Source organism: Gymnodraco acuticeps, unplaced genomic scaffold (assembly GCF_902827175.1).
Source record: "Gymnodraco acuticeps unplaced genomic scaffold, fGymAcu1.1, whole genome shotgun sequence".
Taxonomy (NCBI): domain Eukaryota; kingdom Metazoa; phylum Chordata; class Actinopteri; order Perciformes; family Bathydraconidae; genus Gymnodraco; species Gymnodraco acuticeps.
The window spans coordinates 2061186-2080330 of record NW_022990398.1 but is presented as its reverse complement, the minus strand read 5'-3'; the positions used below and the strand labels follow the sequence as shown (position 1 = coordinate 2080330).

The window sequence follows — 19145 nt, the reverse complement described above, 5'->3', positions numbered from 1 at the left end:
CGGTCACTATGTGTTTTGGAAACCATTAGTTAGTTCTTCCAAGAGCTTTGACATGGTTTGAGTCAGTGCTGTAGAGATTCTGAAGCTTAACTTTGCATCATGCACGTTCACGCATCAGAACAGCTTAGTGCAACTACAGATTTACATTACTGGTCAATATGCAGCCCCAATGCGGCCAAGCATAAACTTTTCTTGCCTTTTAGATGCACTCGTGCCCTAAATGCAATGGTCTTGGATGGGTCTAAAGGATGCTGATAGGCAGAGAGACCCATAGGGAGGTTCTTGTCCATCTGGTGGATACATTTCTGGGATTCAGTTGGTAATTCATTTGTAAATGTATCTTAGTGAGTGTTAAAGCCTTGTTTAACTGAACTTTTACTTAGTTTATTTTGGTTCTGCCTCCAGTAGGTGTTCTCAGACCGTGTCAAGTGTTGATTGGTTCAATCATTTTGTTAACACCAATATTAGGATGCATATTATGTATTATTGTCATTTCATTGGTTAAAACAACATTTTCTTTCCCTGTTTTGGTAACTGCTAAACTGGTGCCCTTTTTGCATGTCTGCTACTACTGAAATTGTTACATTTACAGATTTTATCGGACCACAAATGTAACAATTAATTAGGAGATAGGTCGCTATCCCATAGGCTCTTAACTCAGAACTTGCGTAGTCTCTAAACTGTGGGGAGTACAGCCGAAGAACCATTGTTTTAACCTATTTGAATTCAGCCTTTGGTAATCTTTGTGAAACATTGAAACAATGCATCATCGTTTGATTCAGAAACTGATCCTTTAGTTGGGAATCTGCCCTTAGATTTTCCCATTTGGATCCTTTCTATCAGTTGCTGTTCAGTACAGCTCGTTCGTCACACAGCACTAATACCGCTCCATTGTGCGGATTGACCTCTAGGGTCAGTGTCTCTGCAGACGTCTATCAATACGGAGACCTCTGCTGATACCCAGAGAGTGTGTGCAGAGTGAACCCAGCGCAACACAAAGCAGTTAAAGCTTAACCTTACTTTGTGGAAAACTGTCAAAGACATAAAGGATGATCCAGTGTGGAGATTACAAAATCTCTATAGATCTATCGTGTCATTGGTTCTCAGAAATAAAATGTAATTTCATTTGACATCAAGCCTCTTAAGAGTATAGAAGTGATGGTGTAAAGGTCAAGACTCATTGTGCTCCCTATTTAATGAAGTCAGAGCTCTTCTATCCATCCGTTTCCTGGATTCACTTTACATGTACCATGTGACCTGTATCACATAGTCAAACAAATGTCCAATGACATTTTCCAATATTATAAAATTGTAAATATGCCATACAGACTTAAAAAACTAATTAAATCCTCTTCTTCAGTTCTGGTAGAAAGAAAGACAAAACCAACCTAATAATTATATTTTAAAAGAGAAGAAGATAAGGATACTTTAAAAAAATAAATGTGTAACTCTGAACAACTGCCTCTCCAGGGAGTCAAGCGCCTCTAAAGTAAAATAGATTAGAAACTCTAATCTGGATCGACTGGAGTTTACGACTGATTGCATTCAGTGGGATTAGGCAATGGTTTTGTCCGTTGAATTCCATTTTTTACAATTGATCAATTGAAATCCCCCACAATGAAAACACAGAGGCAAATCCCTGCATGGCGACATCAGAGCAGTGAATGAGAGCAAAGTAGGATCCTGTGGAGAGTCTCTTAGTTTCACCGGGGAGTTTTGTAACATGGTAAAGTAAAGGCTAGTGATTTTTAACCTTTTGTCAAGAACTAAAACTACTAATAATTACCTGTAGATACATCTTGATGTTTCTAAGAGATGAAAATAAATCTATTCACTTCCACATTGAGAGCAGGAATAAACCGGAAAGTGTTTCGACATTACTAAGTTGCCACTTTCAGCTGTTCCTCTGTCCTACATCAGCACTTCCTCAAAATGATCCTCCCCACATTAAGACATTTACTGGATAACATAATTGCCTGCATCATTTACCATATCCAAGTTCCCCATTTCTAAACATTTGAGGAATTTTCAACTTTTATCCATCTTTTTTCCATGATTTCCTTTCGTTTAATCATTATAATAAAACATGTTACTCTAGATTAACAGTTCTGTTAACCCTGATACTTTATGACTAACTCCAGTGGTTATATGACTGAGCTTTGCTTGGTGACAATACAGCCCAAATCTAAGCAGAACACCCCCACTAATGAAACTAAGTAGCCGATATGAAACAATCTCATCATCACCACGTTATCACATATCTTCTGAAAAACAATTACCACAATTATAAAACCTAAAATCAGCCGTTCCTGGAAGCGGTTCTTTATGTTTTCGTCGAACGCGCCACAAAATGCAAACTCAAGCACTTGTATTTTCCCCTTTCAAAGCAACACTGCTGTGAGGGACACAGTGTCAATTGCCTCACATCCTGTGTTGTGAGGAAGTGGAACAGCCAGCCCATCAGACAGGCAGCCACAGAGTTAGTTAATCACTGTCAGGAGAGAGGGGTAACGACAAGAGGGGAGCAAACACTGAGATTTGAAAATAACCTTAAAAACAGGAGAAAATGTTACAGAGGAAGGCCTCCAATGTGTCCGACAAAACAAAGAGCTGCAAGCCGAAGGTACGTGAACAAAATTCAAACTAAGTATGTGTAAAAGTATAGATGTCGAATATCAATTTTGACATTAGGAAATGACCAATGTCCTGAGGGGCAAAAAGAGACAGTTACAAATGTGTACAGGTTTTAGGTGCATTTTATGCAAAAGACACTTATTACCATTAAAACATATTCATAGTTGATGTAGGGTGTTTTTCTCCAAATGTAAAAAGTAAATTGTATTTGGAAGATTTTTTATAATGCAAAACAGACAAACCACAATGGCTTCAAATACTTAAAATGCAATACCACAAACATTGCAATTAGCGGGAAGAATATAGATTTAAAACTGAATGTCTTTGATTCTGCTGCTGTACTGTGGGGTAAAGTGTTCGCCTGACGGAGGACGCTGCATTTAATCAATCCGCAGAGGGTTGTCTAGGAGTATGGAGCTCATATTTAACCAGGATTTCCAGGGATTACTAATTTATTCAATTCGGAGATGATGGGGAGTTGGGAGAGATTATAATGACTTTTAGTTTTATGAAAAAATGAACCGGAGGAAAGCTACTGCGAGTATATGAGACCTATGTCATGAGGACAAAACTGTTTTTTGTAATCAATTCTTTTTTAAGTACGGACATGTTAGCCAGTGTTGCTGTATACAACCAAATATTCTCTCTGCTGCAACATGACCACAACATGTGTACATTTTGTGGACACATCTACAGAGGGCACTAACAAATAATTAGAACATTTTGTCTTTCCATAAGAGAAGGGACATAAAGAGGGTAGAGACCATGTACAAATCTAATCATATTTTGTCAGTAAAATCCACTCTTGAGTGAAGTTGGCGCATTTTTGTTGTTGTTTTTTGTACTTAAGACAGCTGGGACAAGGACTCACAAATGCAATGAGTTGATGTTATGTAATGCTCGTTACACAAACAGTACCATTTGTCTTTATGTCATGCTTTGCTTTTTAATCCTCCCTGTAGCGCTCCACCAGCTTTGGCAGGTTTGACATCAGGAATCACTCTCCACAAGCCAAACCAGAGGAAAATGGAACAACCGTGGTATGTGGATTTATTATTTAATTTTTGTATTTGTATGTGCTTAACTGCCAAACATATCATAGCAGCACCCATGAAAGCAGTTACTTGTCAATAACTTAACAAGTATTCATGTTAAGTATTTCAATATAAACATTTGCATTAACAATTTTCCCCTTTTGCACTGTATGCTTACATATTCAAATATCTGCAGCCATTGGTGCTGTGACGTGTTTTGTATTAACAAGCACAAATTAGGTAAAGAAGTGACCAAAGCATTTACAAACACATGCACATACACTTCCTCACAAACACTTGATCTTCAAGCCTTATCTATGCCTTCAAGGGCAAAAATGGTTTCCACCACCTGCACAGCAAGCAATCTGCTGTATGCAGCAAAAAACAAAACAAAAATGCTGGGAAAAAAACCTTTGCTGTACTAGATGGGAGAAATACAATATGTCAAGGTCTTAAATATCACAGTACTACTATTTATGTACTAAATTATCTCTCTTTTCACAGCACACAGAAAACTGCGAGACTTTGGACCCAAACAAATCAGCTGGACTTGGGAAGAAGATGAAGGCAATTTCTCTGACCATGTGCAGGAAAATGGGCAAGAAACACGCCAAGTCATTGTCTGAGGAGGTAGTGTGTAAAAACTGAACTCACACAAACAACACTTTACCTCAGTTACAGTAAACCTGTCCGTCTTTCTCAAGAGTCCTATCACGTTCATCTCTTATTAACCCACATCCTCAGGCTCAACGCTGTTTGCTATATTCAAATGACGCACTTCGCTCCGACTTACACTCAAACACGTATTTTTGCACCCTTGTGTTTTGAGAAAGAATCTAACTTGAATTTGCTTAACTGGAAGTTCTCTGTTATAGTTTCCTTATTGCTTTTCACTTTCATGTAGATGTACTTCATTAGTTAACTGGAGTTTGCACACTTTAGTCTATGATCCATTGAGAACTATAAGAATATTTGAGTCCGTACTCTCTTATATATCTCAATAAAAACTGTATATCTGTTATTTTCCTCGCAGGGTGATGACATTCACAAAGACCCAGAAGCAGAGACAGAGAGCTGCCCTCCAGCTGAGAACAACCCAGCAAAGACAAGCAACTCCTTAGAGAGTCTTTACAGTGGCCAGAGCTCCTCCAGTAAGTACCTGCACTGCAATGTATTGGCCACAGAGTGCTGGGTAGTTTTAGCCAACATAGTGAACAAATATTTGGAGTTATATAACTAATTAAAAAAAACAAAAAACGTTCAAGGTCAGCGGATTTGTGTATCTATGAATAAACTGGTACAATGATTAGATAAGCATGACTGTGTGTGTGTTCAGGTGGTGTGACCAGTGAGTCCAATGGCTCTGGTCAGAGAGACAGTCTGAGGCTGGAGGAGGACGGATCGTATCAGGGACAGTTCAGCGGCAGAGCTCGGGTCCACACAGACTTTGTTCCCAGCCCGTACGACACAGACTCCCTCAAACTCAAGGTAAGATGCAACACAGCAGAAGTGGCGGAAGCACTTAAAGAGGCCCCATTATGCTATGAGGGGTTTTACCCTTCCTGTAATGTGTTATATAGGTGCATGTAAATGGTCTGCAAAGGTTAAAATCCCAAAGTTCCCTCCAGAGGGAGTTTCTCTCCCACACACAGCCTGAAATGCTTCTAATTGGACTCCTTTGTTTACGTCCGCAACATAATGACATCACTATGTTACACTTGCACTTCTATTGGCTAGCACTCCAACACATTGTATGTGATAGGCTAGGGGCGGGACATCTTTTAGCGGTTGACCAATCATAACAGAGCCATCCAGTTAACTAATGAGAGCAGAGTATAGGCTCTGGTTTCAGACAGAGGGTGAAAGGGCTGCTGCAGCACAGGCAGTATGAGAACAATAAAGACCTTTTCGAACATTAAACCACTTAGATAGCACTTAAGTAAAATACACAGTGTTTTAATATTCAGTAACAACACAGCTCTGATCTAAATTATTATTTTACAAGGTAAACATAACCTTTAATCTTCACTGTTATTTTTTCCTAGGTCGGAGACATAATCAACATCATCAGTAAGCCTCCGATGGGCATCTGGATCGGCATGCTTAACAACAAAGTGGGCAACTTCAAGTTCATCTACGTAGACATGTTGGTGGAGAAAGAGGAAGAAGAAGAGGAAGCTCCCAAGATCAGACAACAGAAGCTGTGCAAAAGACCTCGGCCTAAAACATTGCTCGAGTTACTGGAGCGACTGAATCTGGAGGTGAGGAAACATGTTTTATTCTGTTTACAAGTGAGAGGGTTTACTACGGAGCCCCTAAACAGAGAGAAAAAAAAAGTTAGGATAACGGGTTAGGATAACGGGTTAGGATAACGGGTTAGTATCTTGTGCGCACGAGATACTAACCCGTTATCTTAACCCGTTATCCTAACTGTTTTTTTGTTGAGAAAGTTACCGGTGCGCCAAGGAGGAAGTGGAGCGCACAGGAGACAACCATTTCATTGCAGACGGTTATGTTTACGTGGGGAAATGACAGTGCATACATTATTTGAGATATATTTCGTACTCAGACTTCACTTTAAGGATATTTCGGCCAGGGGTGTGTGGTCACTCCAGGAGGCAGCGGGACATGTAACTCAGAGAAGAGCTCAACCAGTGCTCAAAGAGCTTTTACGCACCGCCTACACTGTGTTTACCTTGATTGAACAGCTATAAAGAGTGACCACAGGCTGTTACGTTTTAACCACACACACCTCTATACACATTGAACTGCCCGAATTCTCCCCCTTTTATTAGTTTTATGAAGGAGATGTTCGGTCACCAGGGCGCATGATGGGCGGACAGAGACTAAAAATCAGCCCGGGAATCTAACCCAGCCCAGCCCACGTAAACTGTCAACGGGGGGGGCAGCAGGTGCTTAAACAAATAGCTCTACACCCCTGGCCGAAATGTCCATACAATTAAGTCTGAGTTCGAAATATATCTCAAATAATGTATGCACTGTCATTTCCCCACGTAAACATAACAGTCTGCAATGAAATGGTTGTCTCCTGTGCGCTCCAGTTCCTCCTTGGCGCATCGGTAACTTTCTCAAAAAATAAAAATAAAGTCAGGATAACGGATTAGTTTAACAAACCCGTTATCCTGACTTTTTTTTTTTCTCTCTCTTTTTTTTTTTCCATGTCCCATTAGGGGCTCCGTAGTTTACAGATCGTTACATGCATAAAATAAAAGCATTTATTAGAGTAAGCCCTTCTGAGCAGGAAGTAAGAGATAAAGAAAAAATAAATCTTGTGGTAGAGTTCAGCAAGTTAACCATGACATGTTGCTATCTCATATTCAACTGCAACGATGTATAAAGGTTAAACACCTGGCATTATCAAGTCTCTCTCGAAACCTGTACCATCACTTTGTGAACACGTTGTTCCACTCATTATGTGAAACTTCAGAGACTCAAAGGATGAAAGGTGACTGTGAAAACACTTTTTTTCTGAGCTCATGTACACTCTGTGGTTTGATGGTAATGAAGACGCCGCTGTTGTTGCAGGAGTACGCCTCTGCCTTGCTGCTGAATGGCTACCAGACAGTGGAGGACCTTCTGCACCTGCAGGAGAAACACCTGATAGAGCTGAACGTCCACGACCCCGAGGACAGACGCAAGATTCTCGCAGCTGCTGAGTGCTGCTACACAGGTCAGCAACATCCATGCAATGACTATCACTTCTATTGAGTTGGTAATAAATTACATATTTGTTTCAACTTATCATATGTGGTAATGTAATGGCCTTTGAATAATGACACCAAAGGTTTGGTTCCCTAAGCCTTGCTCTTACTTTGAGATCATGTCTGCCTCTGCATGGCAATGTGTCTTTCACAATAAAGGACTTAGACATAAACATGATCCCTTCCTACAAGAGTATTTTGCTAAGAGGCACCTCCACAAAAAGACTTACAAGTCAACAAAATTACGTACAACTCGACAAAACAGCATAAAGTAACATTTCCAGATAGCAGAACACTGGAAATTGATAGCTGTGGAAACCCTTCTCAGCAAAAGAGCCCTGGTTATCGACGAGGCAAAGGAGGTGAAGGGTGAAAGTTAAAAACCAAATGTTGAGGTCAAGTGCCTATCAATACAGCTTTTTCACAAAACAAACAACAAACTTCCAAATAGCAAATGGACAAAGCTGTAATTAGCAAATAAATGCTAACCACATTAGCATACCCAAAGGTTCCTTTAAACCTAAGGCTCACCAGTCAATCAAATTGCAAAAACAAACCTAGGACCAACATCTTGACCAAACTGCCAATATTCAATCAGCCAATCAGAAATGAGCATTCAACATGGCTAACAGTCATTTTACAAACATATTTAGTGACTTTAGTAGCATTCAGCAGCAACAGAGACCATGATACACATCTACATAAGAACATCCTGTTCCTAAAACATTTCAATAGTATAACCTTAGAGTTTAACATAAATATAAAACCAGGCAGGTGTAACTCAGTGCTTTTCAATAACTTTGTTGTAAGCTATTATTCTGCCAGGAAATACAAAAGTGTTTTTGAAATGTGAAAACAGAGGCATGGGTGCCAGACAGAAGAGAAATACATCCTGTGTGCTCTGAGAGGCTTATCACTGACTTCCTGTTACTCAGAGATAAAGTGCTTCCAATCTGATGTCTCGAAGCAGAAGGCTGATTATCGCTGGATATTTAAAAAAACTACTTTTCAGCATGAAGAGGAACAACATCCTCTTGCTAGTTTTGTTCAGGCTGTTGTTAAACTGCAGTTGTAGACGAGGCAAATTAAAAGCCATTGTATTTGTTGTCTGGTTGACAGCGCGAGTAAACAGATGGCGGCAGCTGCGGCGTGCCTCTGCCAGGCTTATTGACTCAATTTAATCAAGCTGAACTCCATTAGGTTAATGGTTTAGCAACCTGGACATGAGGATTAGCAGCTTCCATCAGTGGAGTAGAACTATTAAAGAATGGCAGAATATTTGTACTCTGTGTGAGTGAAAAATGCAGCACGGCCACCGCCTCACCTGGATTAAGCTTTGATGAGGTGTTGGATGTATCAAAGTGTCCAAAGCAAACTGATGGACGAGATTTCTTTCATATTGCACATTGCATATATCTAAGTAGTCTAACATTTATTTGACTAATCTCTGAGAGTGGGAATAAAAGTCTCAGAAGACATTACATTTTGGGGTGTCTTTATCTAAAATGTCAATGTGTTTTTGTTTATTTTTATTATATTCTACTTTATTGGACAGGTTACTTTACCTGTTTTTGTTTATAAATATCTTTATTTTATATTTGTATTGCACATTCTTACTTAAAAATCTCATGTTTATACCCACATTTTAATTCTATTTTTTTTATTTCTAAGTTTTAAATATTATTCAAATGGAGTAACTATAAATGTTTAAAAATACAAATTCTCCCTGGGATAAAAAAGTATTTTGTTTGTGACATTTGCAGAAGTAACTTCAGCATTAAGTTATTAAGACAATCAAAGCCAGCCAGCAACACATTCTCATTGTTTCCTGGGAAATGTAGCAATTATAACCTTTAATGTTAAAAATAAAGTATTGCTATCACAGAAATAGATCATTAAGAATAGACTCAGCCTTTAAATGTGGGTTGATTTCCGCTGACTTGGAAATGATTTAATCTCCTTTAATGCGGTTGAAGACAGAGACGTTTAATATTATGACATTTGATTAAATTCCATTTAACTTGTTTTCGACCGCAGGTGACGAAGTTAAGGAAACAGAGGAGCAGAGATCCTCCCACAGTCAGCAGGAAGAAGACAGCGACTGTCCCAGAGACTCGGGTTGCTTTATTCCATCTGAATGTACAGAGAGCAAGGAAGACACAGAGCGGCTCACAGAGGCTGTGGACTCTTAGTGAGAATACTCCTCAGATGGATACGATGACTATTGGGATTTCAGTATTTTCTTAGGGGTGATGGTTTAGAAAATTATCAAAATGTCAAGTTAATATCCCTTATTACAACATTCTGAGCACATGCTTGCCTAATGTAGAAGCGTTTTAAGAGTAATTGAACAAACAACCTGTACTCAGTCATTTTATCCATTTGTCGCTAAAATAATAATAATCAAGTTGTACGTTTTGATATAAAGAGTTTTCTTTATTTCATGTTGTTGAAAAAGTGACATTTTATTGAATTAATGTCATTTGTATTTATTGCATTCTAAATCATTCAGTGTGTTTTCCATAAAAAGCTTTTATTTATCACATCTGTATTATTTCACCCTGTCTCATGGTATATTTTTTCTTCTCATTAATGAAGTGAAGGATGTTTTTGAAATGTGGCGTCTGGGTTTGAAAAATGCATATTCAAATGTTGCCTATATTGTATACTGTACAGGAGAAAATGTATTTTTTCTGTGTGTGTGTGTGTGGTGTGTGTGGTGTGTGTGTGTGTGTGTGTGTGTGTGTGTGTGTGTGTGTGTGTGTGTGTGTGTGTGTGTGTGTGTGAGAGAGAGAGAGATGTGCCTGTGCATGAATTCATGTTAAAGTCAGCATTCAAATGTTTTCAAAACTTTTTGTAAATAAAATAAAAGCAATAAAATATTATTTTTCAGAATGATTTATTTCAGGTACCATGCAGTCCAGTGTCTGATAATAGTTATTGATTGAATTTGTTCAGAAAATTAACAAAAAATATATAAAAAGTGATTTTTATTTATGTTATATGAAATATATATGTTGATAGAATATTACTTTTCATGTTGTCATATTTTTGATGTCAACCTTTTGATTCATTATAAAAATAGATACAATAATAATATAATATTAATTAATGATGCAAATTATAACACTACTACTGCTAACATCAGCTCTCGAAGATTAATAAAAAATGTTTCAAAGTTATCCTATCATCCATCCTTACTATGGCATTTGCCACTTGATTGACGTACAGGTGGGCCAGACAACACCAATCCCCAAGTGCTCAAGGCGTGTGCCGGTCAATTAGCAGGAGTTTTTCAGCACCTCTTCAGTCTCTCCTTGAAGCTGATGAAGGTGCCGGACATCTGGGAGACGTCTTGAATTGTCCCGGTGCCCAAAAAGACACGCCCCAGCACCCCAGGAGACTACAGGCCTGTTGCTCTGACTTCACACGTCATGAAGATCTTTGAGAGACTGATTCTGCAGCACCTCAAACCCCTTGTGTGTGACTCCATGGACTCTCTACAGTTTGCCTACCAGGAAAACATTGGTGTGTAGAGGATGCTATCACCTACATGCTCCACAGAGCCTACACACAGCTGGAGGAGCCGCACAGCTCACTAAGAATTCTGTTCTTCGACTTCTCCAGCGCCTTCAACACGATCCAGCCACACCTGCTAGCTGAGAAGCTGTCAGTGATGCAGGTGGATCGCAGCATGGTGGCCTGGATCACAGACTACCTCACCAGCAGACCTCAGTATGTCAGACTGCAGGGCAGCGTGTCTGATGTGCTGCTGAGCAACACCGGAGCCCTCCAAGGAACTGTGCTGTCACCATTCCTGTTCACCCTCTACACCTCCGACTTCCACTTCAACTCCGGCTCATGCCACCTACAGAAGTTCTCTGACGACTCCTCCATTGTCAGCTGCATCACAGATGACAATGAGGAGGAGTACAGGGCCCTGGTTGAGAACTTCGTAGGCTGGTGTGACAACAATCACCTCCAGCTCAACATCAGCAAGACTAAGGAGCTGGTGGTGGACTTCAGGCGGAGCAGGAAGAGGCCTCTGACCCCCATCACCATCAGTGGGAAGGATGTGGAGGTGGTGAACAGCTACAAGTTCCTGGGAGTGCACTTGAACAATAAACTGGACTGGTCAGACAACACTGATGCTCTCTTCAGGAAGGGACAGAGTAAGCTGTTCTTCCTGAGGAGGCTCAGGTCATTCAACGTGTGCACGAGGCTGCTGCAGATGTTCTACCAGTCTGTGGTGGCCAGTGTGCTCTTCTTTGCCGTGGTGTGCTGGGGTGGTAACACAAACACTAGGGACACTGGCAGGCTGAACAAGCTCGTGAGGAAGGCTAGCTCTGTAGTGGGAGTACAACTGGACAATCTGGAGGAGGTGGCAGAGGGGAGGACGAGGAGGAAGCTCGACAGCATCCTAGAGAACCCCTCCCACCCACTCCACGCAGAGCTAGTGAAGATGAGGAGTACGTTCAGCCACAGACTCATCCCTCCACGACAACGCACCAAGCGCCTCGGACAGTCCTTTGTGCCTGTAGCCATCAGGCTGCACAATAAGGGGTTAATAATGAAAAATAAATACAATTAAATCACTGGACATAAATATACACTGTTTCCACAACCCATGTTAACATATTATTAGTAGTAGACCAAATAGGTAGATATGTCACTATATGTACAGATGTCCATTTTAACTTTTCACTTGTCACTTTAACTTATTCCGTACTTTATAACTTAGATGACCAAATATGTATATATGCTGACAGTTATTTTACTCTTATTTGTACTCATCTCCTATTTCATAGTCTTTTATTATTATTATCATTATTATTTACATTTTTTAATCTGTGTGAATCTTTGCTGTCCTGTTTTTTCACGCTTACCTGTTGCTGCTTTGCACAACTGAATTTCCCCTCGGGGATTAATAAAGGTTTATCTTATCTTATTTTATGTAAGTCGCTTTGGATAAAAGCGTCTAACAAATGACATGTAATGTAATGTAATGGTTGTAAGAGAAATGCCCTGGCTCTGTCTGGTTGGCTGAGAACACGGAAACGTCTGAAACTTTCGTATTACGTTGCATGTCGCTAGAGTTCATGGGAAGTGTAGTATAACGGCAACATCAACTACAATATTCGTGGCGTCTATGGTGTGAGTCTCAGACTACATTACCCAGCATCCACAGGGCGCCATGCAATGTTGACGTGTATTTTGTTGCTAGTCTGAAAAACTCCTATTTCGCATCACACAGCTGTCACAGCCCGACATCATTTAACCAACACTTGGAACATTTGACCGACATTGTGTTATCTTTAAGCGGTTGGTGAGTTCGAAACAGTTTGTAACGATGTCCGGAGAAATCTCTATGATTGGTAAGTTAAATTACGGTTATTTCCACTCAGTAATTAGCCGGTGACAGTATGCTAACACATGAGCTAACTTGCTTGGTCTTCATCACCTGTTGTCCCGGTCTAGGTTCGGTTATCCTGGCCCTCTTTCTGGCAGGATACCTGGGTCAGCAGTACTTGCCGCCCCCCAAGCCCAGAGTGATCGGCCTGGATCTGGGCACCACCTTCTGCTCGGTCGGCGTATTCCATCCTGGCAGCGGGGAGGTGGAGGTGATCGCGGATGAAGAGGGAAGGAAGAGCATCCCCAGCTCCGTCTCCTTCACCACCACTGCGGTGCTGTCCGGACATGAAGCCGTGGAGCTGGCCGACAACAACCCTCAAAACACCATCTACGATGCTAAGAGGTTCATAGGGAAGATATTTGAGCCGGAAGTTCTGGAGCAGGAGAGCGCGCGGTACCCGTTCAAGGTGGGTCGTGATGGGGTTAGTTCCCAGTGACTGACCGGAACTACTTTGCATGTGATTGCAAATTAGCAGTGGTGGAAGAAATATTCATGTAGTGGAGTAGAAGTACAAAGTAGCATTACATGGAAATGCTCAAGTAAATTACAAGTACCTCAAACTTGCGCTTAAGTACAGTGCTTGAGTAAATGTACTTAGCTAATTTACCAAATCATGTTGATATATCCCCTTACTCTCAGTTTTGTTATTCTATCATCATCACTGACTCTGCTTGTTTGTGCCTCTTTCAGGTGATAAACAATAACGGAAGTGCAGAGTTTGTGATCTCCACCAACCACACCTTCACTGTGAGTCCAGAGTTCATCGGCTCCAGGCTGCTGCTGAAGATGAAGAAGATGGCCGAACGACAGCTGGACGTCCCCATCCTGAGGGCCGTCATCTCGGTGCCCGCGGAGTTTGACGAGAGACAGAGGAACTACACCGTGAGGGCCGCTAACCTCGCTGGTCAGTTCACTTATTATTTAAGCTGATAGTTTCATATCTGTATGTGTCATTTGGAAAAGCTGCACCTGCATCTAAAACACATATAGCTACTGTTATACTTGGATATTTTTAATTAAAGGTCTCCTATTATACTATTTGTAGGCATATATTATAGGTCTCAGATATATACAAATATATAAAAAACATGTCTATGAAGTGTTTTGCTCAAAATACCAAACAGATGTCCCATTCTAGCCATGCTTCATACTCCTCTATTTCAGCCCTGTTACTAAAGTGCTGATTCTGGGTCCTTAGCTTTAAACAAAACAGGGGGGAGCTTATGCAGGAGAATTCTACCCAGAGACTCAGCTAAATGCTGCCGTGATTAAACGCCATATCATGTTCAAAACCACATCAAGGATTATTTCTGTAACAGTATGGAGCTCAAATGCTTCTTTTGTGAGGTGAGTTCCTTTTTTTATAAAAAAGCTTTGTTGCACTCTCTCCAGTACAGGTTAGCTCTGAGTGTTAGCGATGCTTGCTAATGTAAACAAAGACCATATTACGTCCAAAACACATCGCATGTTGTTTCTGATAGCAATGTTTCTTATAGGGCCGTGGGTGTAAAGCCAGCCCACATTTCCGATAATACGTCATATCGGCAGCGAATCTGGATCAGCCCCGTTTTTAGAGATTTGGGTACGAAGGAAAAGAGAGAGGGTTTTGTTTTCTGACACTTTGTGAGTTCCCTGACACACCGGGGACACATTTATGTATAAAAGACATCAAAAAGTGCATTTTGCATGATAGGAAACCTTTAAGATCCATAACAGCCTTTCTTCCCCACACACATGCGCCACATTCGTTACATGTTTTCCCGTGTCCCTCAGGCCTGGAGGTGCTGCGCGTGATCAATGAGCCCACAGCGGCGGCCATGGCGTACGGCCTGCACAAGGTGGATGTGTTCAACGTGCTGGTGGTGGACCTGGGGGGGGGGACCCTGGACGTTTCTCTGCTCAACAAACAGGGAGGCATGTTCCTCACCAGAGCCATGGCAGGTAAGGACTCTCACTGATGCGAGATATGAGGTGATATGAGCCCGCTTTTGTCAGAAAATTGGAGCTTCAGCTTTTGTTGTGCAGTTCATGTCCCAGTTAAAGGATTTAAGTATCATTTCCTCTGTGTCTGGCAGGGGAATTGTAAAAGGAGACTAGACACGTCCTTGAAGCAGAATCAGGGTTATTGCTGACTAGCTTCACACAAAGGAGATATTTGCTTTGGTGTGAAAGGTGCATACATAAGAGGAATACGTCATAGAAAAGGAACAATAATTGTGCTGTACAAAAACTATATAAAAATAAACACATATATATATATATATATATATAATATATATATAATATATATATATATTAGGGCCGGGACTTTAACGCGTTAATTAAGATTAATTAATTACACAAAAATTAACGCGTTAAAAAAATTAACGCATTTTAATCGCACTTATTTTTGCACCACGGAACGTTTCTCACTGGATGAGTTTCAGGCGTACCGATTATACTGGAGCACCAACTAACGTTCATGACTTCAGACAACAACAAACCACAGTGAACAACAGTGGGAAATGTTGTTTTAAAAAACGGACGGATGGAAGCGTCGATAAGAGCACGGTTGTGTGCAAATTATGCAAAAAGGAATTGGCATATCACCGCAGCACATCAAGCCTCAAGTATCACCTCAATGCAAAACATATAGCAGCTAGCGTGGAAGCTAGCGTGGACGTTAGCCTCTTTTATCGCGTTCACACCAAAAAGAGCCGGTACTAAAATTAGTTAATGAGAACCTTTTTACCCCCACGAAAGTCCCTGCTAGAGAGCAGAGAGCTGCTAGAGAGCAGGGACTTTCGTGCGGCTCTCTTGTGAGAAAAGAGCTATATTTCTGATTGGCTGGGCGGATTGCAAACCACGCCCCGTAAAACTCCCAAAAAGTTTTGTGAAGCCGCCATTTTATTATCCTCGCATTAGCATTATTAGCATTAGCCCAGCGCAGAAACGCAGAGAGACTAACTTATGGCAACACAAAATAAAACATGGGAGCGGTGGAGATGAGGAGGTGTCGGTGTTCTGGCGATTTACTCGGAAGGCTGCAGTAGAAGCTGCTGGGACTCCCAGCAGCTTCTACTGAAGCCAGTCCCCAACTCCGGGGACTTCCGGCCGGGGACTTTGGGCGGCAGTATACGCCGTGAAGTGGTTTGCGGCCTGCCTGTAAACCCACAGCAGAAGAAGAAGAAGTGACGTCAGCGGCTTCATTTGCCTAATCCACCCCCAGGTTCAAAGAGTTCTCATGAACTAAATTCTCATGAACCTTTGTGGGAAAAGTACTGCGGTGTGAATGCGCCTAATGGTATACTAAAATCCATGTGAAAAAAAATTGCTTCTCACTGTTCTCAGGTCAAATATGTATATCTGATTAAAAATGCGATTAATTTCGATTAATTAATTACAAAGCCTCTAATTAATTAGATTAATTTTTTTAATCGAGTCCCGGCCCTAATATATATATATATAATATATATAATATATAATATATATATATATGCAAAAAAACTAAGTACAGTAAAAATATGACAAGTACAATAATTTAAAGTTGCAAGTTTTTAAAAGAGGAAGTGTTGAACAGAAATATGCAAAATATTCTGAGGGGTGCGCAGGTATATTCACAGTATAACATGAATAAGATTAGTTCACACAGTTCACTTAGATATTGGATCGTAATGTGGCAATGTTGCATTTTCCCGGTTTTAAAGGCTGCATTTCCGCTAAGTAATGTATTTTTCAAATGTTTTAGTCTTTGTCTTTTACCCACATCTCCTCCTTACTGATGATCACTCATCAAAAATGTCAGTGTTAATATTTCTATGAAATGACCAATTCTCAACCCAACATATCGTCACAAAATGTGATAATTGATATACTCCATATCATCCAGCCCTAGGTCTGTGATCTTTACACTTTGAAACATAATCTGGGAAGTTAAACCTTGGTTCTGTTAGTCAGTCTGTCATACAGATAGACTAGGTGTTTAGAATTCGCTCAGACAATAATCAGGTAAAATGTAGCATCTATATATTCTGTAACGTTGCAAAAAAAACTAGTATAAGTGAAATGTGTTGTTATAACCTTATCATGATTAAACTGTGTTTCATGGCAGGGAACAACAAGCTGGGAGGTCAGGACTTCAGCCAGAGGTTGCTGCAGTACGCCATGGAGCGAGCCCAGCAGGAGTTTGGCGTCCCTCCCACTCTGAAAGAGGACATCCACCGCCTCCGTCAGGCCGTGGAAGCCGCCAAGCTCAACCTCACCCTCAACCCCAGCGCCTCCATCCGCGTCCCCCTGCACCTGCACACCCCCGACAGCTCAGAGTCCCCCGGAGGCTCCGCTCCTCCTCCGGTTCTCTTCCAGACCGCGATCACACGGGAGCTGTTCGAGGAGCTCAACGAGGACCTCTTCCAGAAGATCCTGGTCCCCGTGGAGACCGTGTTGGCCGAGGGCCGTCTGGACAAACAGGAAGTGGACGAGATCGTTCTGGTGGGCGGCTCCACCCGGATCCCGCGGATCAGGAGGCTGATCAGCGAGTTCTTCGGGAAGGAGCCCAACACGTCGGTAGACCCCGACCTGGCCGTGGTGATAGGGGTCGCCATCCAGGCCGGCATCATGGGGGGGTCCTGGCCCCTGCAAGTGAGCGCCATCGAAATCCCCAACAGACACCTGCGCAAGACCAACTTCAGCTGATCGGTTATTTAAGTGAACGATCAAAGGGATGCCTCAAAGACTTCATAGCTGTGTCACGCTTTAATTATGTGCGTCATTTAAAACCTGCTGAAGTATGAGGAACTGCCAACAAAACACTCGTGATTCTTGTTTGGGTAAGTGGCGCATTTCACAACATAACAGTCCTGTTTTGTAAAGGGACAGATTCTTTTATTTTGCACAAAGCTTCCGCAGAAAGAAAATAATGACTGAAAATGTGAAGGAGACACTTCTCTGCGTCAATGATGCTTCTTCATGGTAGATACTCTCATGGTGTTCAATTCAGGGAACAACCATTTCAAGGACTTACAACCTAGCCAGTAAATCTTCTGCTATTTATGTATTTATTTATTCATAAACGGTGTGTGAGTGTCAGAGGTGGAAACAATGTGTTCCTGTTCAGAAAGCTGCTATACTGTTTGAAGTGGAGCGTGGAGGTGTAACAGTTTAAAGATGTATAATTCATTTCAAACAGATTCACAGCATTGCCTACAGACGAATCCCCTCCATAATGAGTAGGTGTGGTTGACTCAGCTAATAGGTAATGATGTGTGTTGAGAGAGAGCCTAACTATTCAAACAGTACTGTAACATCTCACATCACTGGCACCACCTCTCGCTCATGCTCAGTGCTGCACCTCCACTTGTTGACCTACTGTTTTTGTGCAATAGTGAGCCATTTGTGTAGCAGGGACTTGTGTGTGTGCTGCATGTGAGAAGTAGAAACAGCAGCCTGCTTTTTCTGCTTTAGGTAGAGCAAGGTGACTATAGACCTGCAGGAGGACCAACGCTTTGTGGATTTGGATGTTAAGTCACATTTTGGATGTTTGATGGACCTGATGAATGGGTTTGGTTGTTACGCCGCCTTCAATTTTGACAGAATTGTATTGAATAATTTACTTTGAAGAAAATTATCTTGCTCTTTTTGTGGTGGATTTTAGGCTGGTTACTGAAAATCCAGTGTGGTCCAATACAACCATTTCCAACCAAGAACTCAAGTTACCTTCATTCCTTTAAAAAAGTATTAAGACTACATGTTGCCCAATTTCATTCATGAATCAGTTTATTTATTATATTGACTTTTTTTTCTCATGTTGAAACTAAGATCTTGATATAATGGAGCCTTTAACTAAAGAAGCAGATTGCCTTTGATACCGTACATCATTATTAGTCCCTTTTTGAAAGAGGGAGAAATGATGTGACTAAGATCTATTTTTATATGTCGTGTCACACTCACTGAAGTCCAGCCACCTCAACATTGATGAAGAAGTTTGAACTGTTACAAGCCGCAATTAAAATGATTTCCCTTCGCTAACTCACTTGTCTCTTTATTTCATATTCCTGATCCTCACATTTGATCCTCACGGTGTTTGGGAAAGAGGATGCTCTTGAGAACTTAAGGCAGTAAAACTATTTTTGATTTGATTCCAAATGTATCATGGGCGGTTCTCCCCTCCAAAAGAATACATCTATGATGCAATTCATGTAAAATACTAACTTACTGTGCTGTAACCGGGCCAACGGGATTTTTTCAGTAATGTACTTTAATAAGTGGAAACTAAAAACAAAGTTTGGCTGCATAAATAATGTATTTATTATGCCAAACTTATTTTAATGTTCTGTATCTTGGGCCAAAGTAACTCAAATCAATTGT

At 41.0% G+C, this 19145-nt stretch overlaps 2 protein-coding genes across 2 annotated transcripts; both read left to right on the top strand.

Annotated features, from left to right (window-relative positions):
• Positions 1-2445: 2445 nt before the first annotated feature.
• Positions 2446-10275, top strand: samsn1a (SAM domain, SH3 domain and nuclear localisation signals 1a). Its single transcript, XM_034224788.1, has 8 exons — positions 2446-2623; positions 3597-3674; positions 4173-4298; positions 4702-4819; positions 5005-5156; positions 5714-5929; positions 7215-7359; positions 9428-10275. Exons 1-8 carry the CDS (start codon positions 2567-2569, stop codon positions 9580-9582), a joined length of 1047 nt encoding a protein of 348 aa, XP_034080679.1. The 5' UTR covers positions 2446-2566; the 3' UTR covers positions 9583-10275.
• Positions 10276-12580: 2305 nt separating this feature from the next.
• hspa13 (heat shock protein 70 family, member 13) lies at positions 12581-18807 on the top strand. Its single transcript, XM_034224792.1, has 5 exons — positions 12581-12765; positions 12869-13209; positions 13494-13707; positions 14577-14744; positions 16894-18807. The coding sequence occupies exons 1-5, from the start codon at positions 12741-12743 to the stop codon at positions 17472-17474; spliced, it is 1329 nt and encodes a 442-aa protein (XP_034080683.1). The 5' UTR covers positions 12581-12740; the 3' UTR covers positions 17475-18807.
• The last annotated feature ends 338 nt before the right edge of the window (positions 18808-19145 follow it).

What these genes read in the sequence shown, in the direction of transcription:
- samsn1a (XM_034224788.1), top strand. Translation starts at nt 2,567, where the DNA reads ATGTTACAGAGGAAGGCCTCCAATGTGTCCGACAAAACAAAGAGCTGC. An exon ending in CAAAGAGCTGCAAGCCGAAG is followed by an intron (nt 2,624 to 3,596) that starts GTACGTGAACAA and finishes TCCTCCCTGTAG; the next exon opens with CGCTCCACCAGCTTTGGCAG. An exon ending in CAGTGGCCAGAGCTCCTCCA is followed by an intron (nt 4,820 to 5,004) that starts GTAAGTACCTGC and finishes GTGTGTGTTCAG; the next exon opens with GTGGTGTGACCAGTGAGTCC.
- hspa13 (XM_034224792.1), top strand. Translation starts at nt 12,741, where the DNA reads ATGTCCGGAGAAATCTCTATGATTG. An exon ending in CGGAGAAATCTCTATGATTG is followed by an intron (nt 12,766 to 12,868) that starts GTAAGTTAAATT and finishes GTCCCGGTCTAG; the next exon opens with GTTCGGTTATCCTGGCCCTC. An exon ending in CCTCACCAGAGCCATGGCAG is followed by an intron (nt 14,745 to 16,893) that starts GTAAGGACTCTC and finishes GTTTCATGGCAG; the next exon opens with GGAACAACAAGCTGGGAGGT.